General features: G+C 36.5%; 1 protein-coding gene across 1 annotated transcript; it reads left to right on the forward strand.

Annotated features, from left to right (window-relative positions):
- Positions 1–7,166, forward strand: LOC108223577 (apoptosis inhibitor 5-like protein API5). Its single transcript, XM_017397899.1, has 16 exons — positions 1–193; positions 327–488; positions 886–985; positions 1,076–1,141; positions 1,979–2,076; positions 2,177–2,251; positions 2,825–2,974; positions 3,385–3,450; positions 3,533–3,598; positions 3,673–3,783; positions 4,173–4,259; positions 4,342–4,448; positions 6,245–6,359; positions 6,460–6,525; positions 6,616–6,716; positions 6,789–7,166. The coding sequence occupies exons 1-16, from the start codon at positions 107–109 to the stop codon at positions 6,985–6,987; spliced, it is 1,656 nt and encodes a 551-aa protein (XP_017253388.1). The 5' UTR covers positions 1–106; the 3' UTR covers positions 6,988–7,166.
- Positions 7,167–7,698: the final 532 nt, after the last annotated feature.

Genomic DNA, 7,698 nt, shown 5'->3' on the forward strand with positions numbered 1-7,698 from the left:
CATTTTATAAACCAACCGTCCCCAATTCCAGACGCAACAAAGAAAGCCCCAGCACTGTAGAATACAAATAACTCAAAACCCTAGCTTAAGCTCAAATCTCTCTGTAATGGCGGAAGCTTCCGAAGCTTCAAACGACATTGAGAAGCTCTACCAGTACGGCGAGCGTCTCAACGAAGCTACCGATAAGTCTCAGGTCACTTCTTATCCTCTCTCTCTCTCTCTCTCCCTCTCTCTCCCTCCCTTCCACTCCTCTGCGTGTGTTTGTTAATTAAAAGTGAAAGTCTTGTGAAATTGATGTTGATTGTTTACAATTGATGATGAAACAGAACGTGAAGGATTACTTGGGAATAATTGAAGCAGCAGGCGGGAGTGTGAAGGCTAAACAACTCGCTGCGCAGCTTATTCCTAAATTCTTCAAGCACTTTCCTACTCTATCCGTGCAAGCTATTGATCAGCATTTTAATCTCTGCGAAGATGAGGAGCTCGGGGTTCGTACTTCTATACTCCCGTATTTCGTATATCTATAATTATATGCCATGTCGTCTTATACTTTAATTGATACAGTATTATCTTTTTATTCATGTTAATAAATTTTATAGATCCTTGTTTGAAAAGTTCAAGTCTCTATGTCACTATGTGTGTGGGTGCGTGTTCGTGATTTGTACTTTAATTGCTCTTGCTTTATGTTTTTGATCGGTTTAATAAGTTTAATAGTTTATTGTTTGAAATAATTAAGTTTTTGTGTGTTAGGTACTAGAGTCATGACCAAATTAGTGATTCTTCTTGATATTTTATAAAGAACTTTGTGGTCAAATTCAGCGAGTCTTATTTTAGTTTGTGCAACTACCAAATTGAATACTTATGTAGAGCTAAAATTATGCACAGGTTCGTGTACAAGCAATACGTGGGCTTCCACTCTTCTGCAAAGATACTCCTGAATATCTTTCTAAGATAGTTGACGTGCTAGGTCAGCTGCTTCCAGCAGGTAGTATGTGTTCATTGTTCAACTTGTATTTTTTTAGCTGTTTAGGCTGTATTTCCTTAATGTAAACTTTTATTTTGTTTTTAATTTTAGTGGAAAATGTGGAGCGGGATGCAGTTCAGAAGTCACTCATGCTATTATTGCGGCAGGATGTGAAGAGTAAGTTTATTCAATAGAGTGTCGAGGGATTGTGGGATCCTAGACGTTGATTTGTAATAGGAGTTGGTTTTTTTTTTTTTTGCATATTATCTGTTAGATATTATGATGGGTCTCGTGAAATTTTTTGGCTGTGGTTACAACAAAGGTTTCTTATTTTAAACTTTATCCCAGATAATGGAATGCTAAATTCGGCATGATTTATAAAGAACATATGGCATGGAAGTTTTAGGCTGTTCCATTTATTTCAGTTACATCCTTAACTGCTCTGCATATATTTGACAGGAGAGAATAACTTTTGTGAAATCTCTTGACAGCAATTTTCATATGTCGCAATTCGCATGCAGTTATGTACCACTGTTTTTAATAGATGTGTAGATAATGTATGAAAAGTATAGTAGATTTAAATATTGTTAACAGTACGTAATTAAATACATCATAGATTAAGGCATTATGCACGTCAGACTAAAGGCCACAATGATACAGTAGAGGGAGAGAGATTGGAGCCCAAAATGGTTTTTGGAGCAATGAAAGCACAAGGGGTCCATTTTAGTCTGGCCAAACATTATGCCGTTCGTGGCAAAATTTGAGGCTGAATTTAACTTGAAATATTGATTCAGTAATGCTAGAAATTGAAATAGTGAAAACTTCAAGTAAATTGGCAGTTCTTAGTCCATGTGTTTACTTTTAAAGGCGTCTGTTGCTTTGATTACCGAATTTATACAACTACCCCTTATTTTTGATCTGTATGTAGACCAAATAAATATATAATGTTTTCTATGTTACAATTTACAAACGCGAATTACGTTCTCATATTTAAGTTATGTTTGTCTGCTACAGCATCTATTACTGTTCTTTTTAAGCACGTTGGAAGTGCTGAGGAGCCTGGCAGCGATGAAACCATACGTGAGAAAGTTTTATGTTTTATCAGAGATAAGGTGAAGAGATTAATATATTTCTTATTTATACATCTGCACAACAACAGCATGCACATCTGTTTGTGGCTGAAAACTGACGCACATTTGATATACTTAATAGGTATTTCCTCTTAAGGAAGAGCTACTAAAGCCACGGGAGGAAATGGAGAGGCACATAACCAATTTGGTGAAAAAGGTATTCCCTGAATTTGTTTACAACTCTTGTGATGCCACAGCCTTAAGTCATTATTTTTATTATTCAAGTACCTCTGCCACCTGGACTGGGAAACTGTTGTAGATTCAAGTGTTGGATTCTTAGTTTCAAACTATTTAGGGTTCTTTGATATTGACCCCAAATTAAACAGTTGTGCTGGGTGCCCAAAACCACATGCAAATTTAACAAAGAGTTTTAGATGCTCTTTTTTTTGTAGTCCTAAACTATTGTATATTACCAATAAATTGGATGGACTTAATTATATATCTATGTTGTGAAATGATTTTTGAAGGATAATTTGAAAACCAGTTTTTAGGATGCTTTAGATTACATTATGGACTGACCCATAAGAGGTGAAGTGTCTGCTTCAAGGCAGAGGATCCGACTCAATCACCTTACCCACACCACATACCCTGTCATGTATCATGTATGACATGAATAAGAACATATGATGGAAAAAATGAGAGTCCGGCCATTCTGGCAACATAAAAGTACTTAACTTAAGACTTTGGCATAGTTTAATATTTTTGACAAGTCAATTGCTTGCATTTGTAGAGCCTGCAAGATGTGACCGCAGATGAGTTTAAAATGTTCATAAACTTCTTGGGGAGCATGAGTTTATTTGGTCCAGGTGCACCAGCAGAGCGTTTACAAGAGCTTGTTGAAATTATTGAAGCACAGGCTGATCTAGATGCACAATTTGATGTAAGTTCTTTATTTATTATTGATTTTTTTTGCCTGTAATAATGACTAGTATTCTGGAGCAATATGTTTTTACAGAACATGTTACCTCAACACTCAGTCTAATAAGCAATTTTCATTGGTTTTCTTAACTTAATGTGCATTTATAAAAGTTATATTATTAACACATTCAATTCTGACATTATGATGCTGCTTTTTATTTTCTAATTTAACTTGGTGGAACATCTAGAAATAACTTGATGGCATCAATGTCTGGTATCTTGATTATATTACTTGATATATTTTTATTTAAGAATGTCAGAATCCCATGTGATGATGTGCTATCTATTCCTCTGAGCATAAATTGGATTTTATTCTCTCATGCTTTTAATTTGCGGTTATTGAACCTGTAACACATTTCCATTCTAATTTAGGTTTCAGATGGGGATCACATTGACAGATTAATAACCTGCCTTAAAATGGCCCTTCCTCTTTTTAAGGTATATATGCTACTAGTAATCTTGATTAATTGTGCTATTCCTCTGCGAGATGCATTCATATAACCATGTTTTGTTTTCTCAGAGGGGTGCATCAAGTAGCAAGTTCCTTGACTATCTAAACAAACACATATTACCTGTATTTGACAAGGTAATGCTAAATTTGCCTATCACTCCCCCTGTTCCATTACACAGCTATGTATCTAATGTTATTATTTGTTTCAGTTCCCCGAGGAGAAAAAACTGGACTTGCTAAAAAACCTTGCAGAATGTTCGCATCATGTATCACCACAGGAATGTCGCCAGCTTCTACCTTCTGTTGTTCAACTTCTAAAGGTATGCTGTATTTATAAGTTGCTTTATTAGAGGTCACCGCTGCCAATCCCCCCCCCCCCCCCTTAAAAAAAAAAAAGAGAAAGAAAGAAAGAAAAAAGAAGAAAGAAATGAAAGGAAGATATAAAAAATCCAATCATTTATTGAATATCTGCCCTCTCCTCCCCTCCCCATGCACCCTTTTTTGCTGAATAACTTAAAACAAATTTCTCTCATCAAACATCTAATCTGAAAGTTGTTATTATCAGTTGCTTGCAGTCTTTCTTTTGGGTCATGAACTGAGAGTTACCTATTCACTCACCAGTTTTGATTTAAGTTATATGAATCAACTAAACAGAATTGTGTTTATTTGAATGCAGTCATGTTTACACTTCATTTATTTTGTTTGTCAGAAAACAATGGTCAGGAAAAAGCTCGAGGAGATGAACTTTACTTTTGTGGAATGCCTATTGTACACCTTTCACCATCTAGCTCACAAGGTATGCCAATTGTATTCTTTATTGGGTGCCCAATGTTTTCAACGAGTCCTTTCTTATATATGTATGCCTATATTTTCTGTAGGCTCCTAATGCCACTAATAGTCTATGTGGTTACAAAATTGTGACTGGCCAACCATCCGACAGGCTTGGGGAAGATTTCACAGAGCTTTATAAGGATTTTAATGAAAGGTGCTTTAACAGTGTTCTGTTTTTTAATCATTTGCTGCACTTGTCTTCTATAAACAAATCACTTTTGTTTTTTTTAGGAAAGATATTAAGCTGGAATTTGGTTCTTTCACAATATAGCATAGTACTATCACATGGTGTAACATGTATTCTGATTAAAATTTTATTCTTAGCTCTTATAAACTTCTAAATTCTGCCACCGTTGAAGTCAACTTGGGGGATTTCAAATTTCGGGGTACAAAGGTTCTCAATCTGTTGGTTTATAAGTTGAACTGAGGGAAAGAAATCCTGTGTTCTTATATTTGTTTGAAATTTTCATCGACTTGGGACTTATGAAGAGGGTTCTGATTATTATGTGTGTGGGGGCAAGATGGATATGCTTCAGTCTGGAAAACTTAGTATACCATGGTTCTCAAATGGCTCAGTAGGGACATGCAAATTCATAATCAAGAATCCAATTCCTCCACTCCTTTCTATAGCATTTGTCCATTGTTCGGCGATCTTTTTTCGTAGATTAGCCCATATGATACAAGGAAACCAAATTCTTATCATAAAGGGGAGAAAATAGATGAAGAAATAAACAGTTTCAAAAAGGGCCAAGGAGCTAGGGAAGTAGACACTATGGACTACTTGACCCAAACTTGAAAGGAAAGCGCCTTTAGGAGTTGTTTTTAGTCCAAACTTGAAAGGAGAACGCCTTTAGGGGTTGTTTGGAGAAGAAAAAAATATGGAGGTTTTTCTTAGAAGCAGCACCCAAATGCAGAAAGAGACAGAGAAAGGTGTTAGAGGTTTGGCGCATGCATGGAGCTAAGAATGTTATTATGTGAGACATGTGATCAAAATAACTGGATCTTATTTTCTTGTTTCATTTCAATGCTTGGTACCCACCCCTTCCTGAGCTATAACTTGAGAGTTGAGCCAAGAGAAAGTAAAGGAGTGGGAAGTCGAACATCTGAAATAGGAATAAAAAGGAATTTGCTTGAGAGACCAAACATTCATTCTTCAAACAAAGTATAAAGATAGTCTAAGCCGGAGAGATGAGGGAGTTCATTCTCTCTTCTTCACTAAAATATCTCCACAATGTTGGGAAAAAGCTCTCAGTTAAGGAAAGAAAGTTAGGCATTAAGAAGCTTCTGATAATGGTTATACATGTTGGACACAGCCGGAGAATCTTCATTTTTTAATATGTAAGCTTTTGACAAGAAACTGCTTTTTCATATCTATGAAGATCTGAACAAATTCATATCAACCCTTCAGGCTTTGTATCGTTGTAACCTCTTCTCTTGGTGTGGATATTAATGTGCAGTTCTGCAGTGCTAGAATTAATATAAGCAAATATATCACCTGTAGAGTATTGCTTTTTTTGATTTTCTTTCTCTTACTTTTGGTTTTGGTCAATTACAGTAATTTAGACACTCACACACGGCGCACCACTGAGGTTTAAGTCCTCGATCCTCTGTTGTTAAGGGAAGAGGGATATCCTTGATGGTGACTTTTACATACTTGATTTGGGAATGTCCTCTGATTGTTTTAATTGATGGGTACCCCCAAAGGTGCCTCCCTGTTTTTGTTAAGAAAAGCTATTGAACTTGGTTTTACTGGCCAAGGATCATAATGAAAAATTGTCAGAATGATATACTAGACTACTATTGATACAATTTCTGTTTACCTGTTGGAGCATGGAAACAAATACAGAATATGTCACATCAAATCTCATTAGAAACACAAAGTGGTTGTTGTTTTCTCAATTTTTTTTGTTAGAAGGTGCTTGATTAGTCAGCTCACCGATCATAATGCAGGTTAAGTACCATTGAGGTTTTAACTAGAGCTATGTTGAAGAAATTAACCCAGGGGATGACAGAGCACAACAAGGACATGGCAGCTGCTAAAACAGATGAAGAAAGAAATGTTGTTGTGAGTTATTACCACTTATGTGTTAATACGAAGCTGTCTGGACTTATGTGCAGCAATCACTTGCTCAGATTATTGATTGTAATTGGTTTTTTATCTGCAGAAAACACAGAAACAGAACGCTACTGCTGGTCTCCGTAGTTGCAACAACATAATATCATTGACTCAGGTAAATGTATTTTTTTTTAAGTAGATATTTTCTTCTGCTCTCTTTCCAATGTGTTTATGCCTTGCCTTCCTAATACTCATCACAACTCAGCCCTTGCATTCGAAAATACCTGCGTTTATTGGGGATGAGAAAATCAACTTGTCATGGAAAGAAGCTGCTAAACCTTCAGCACGATCAACCGCTGTCACGGGGTAAGGTGTCACATATTTTCCTTCATTATCAATTGCTTAGTGTTAGTTATTAACTTATTTTTGTATATTCAGTGATAAACGTGCTGCTGCCGCTGCTGGTAATGGTTCTGGCACATACCCAAACAAAAAGGGTCGGGGACCTGGTTTTTCACAAAATCAACTTGTAAACAGGGCACTTGATGGGGTACGTGGTGGTGGTGTTGGAGGGAGAACTGGTGGAAGGGGTAGGGGATGGCGAGGCCATGGAAGAGGGAGAGGTTACCGTTACTAGCATTTTTGACTTTCTAGAGACCTTTGTACAACTAAAGAATAGTGACTGCTGCTCTTGTACTTTACATTGACTTGTCTTCTAGGGCGTTGTTCAAACGAAATTCTGTAGTATTCTTGGCAGTGAGACTTGTAGTCCAGTCATTCATTACAATTTATCAATTTTAATCTGACTTGGCCCCATTGTGTCTGTATGAATAAGCATAGGAACCGATATGAAGAGCTGCGGCCTGCGGGTATGCACTTATGGTGCTTATCTACTAGTGGTCATCCCATGCTTGAGCTGTGCGGTTTTCATTATAGTTTTTAGTTTCTCATTGCCTACCGACAATAGCGCCTCTAGTGGAATATGTAATGTGGTGAACTGGAATGTGATTTCGGTTTTTCTAGTGTGTGCCCATGGGCACATGCCAAGCGCGGAATTTGAAATGTTTGAGAGCTTTTGATTGGCTCCCATATCTTAATAATGGTGGACCTCCCCTGCAAACCAACACCAATCAAAAACTCCCAAACATATCAAATTCTGCGCTTAGCATAGCACACACTAGACAAACCCATGTGATTTAGAGCTCGGTTGGATAGATTTAAAATAATGCATTTTTAATATGATAATTGTTAAGTTAAAATTTTCTCTTTGAATAATTAATATTATAAGTGAATTATGAGTTATCAAAAATATATTTAGTAGATTATTTGTGAGTGTTAAAATTGATTT

This window comes from Daucus carota, chromosome 5 (genome assembly GCF_001625215.2).
Source record: "Daucus carota subsp. sativus chromosome 5, DH1 v3.0, whole genome shotgun sequence".
In the NCBI taxonomy this organism is placed as follows: domain Eukaryota; kingdom Viridiplantae; phylum Streptophyta; class Magnoliopsida; order Apiales; family Apiaceae; genus Daucus; species Daucus carota.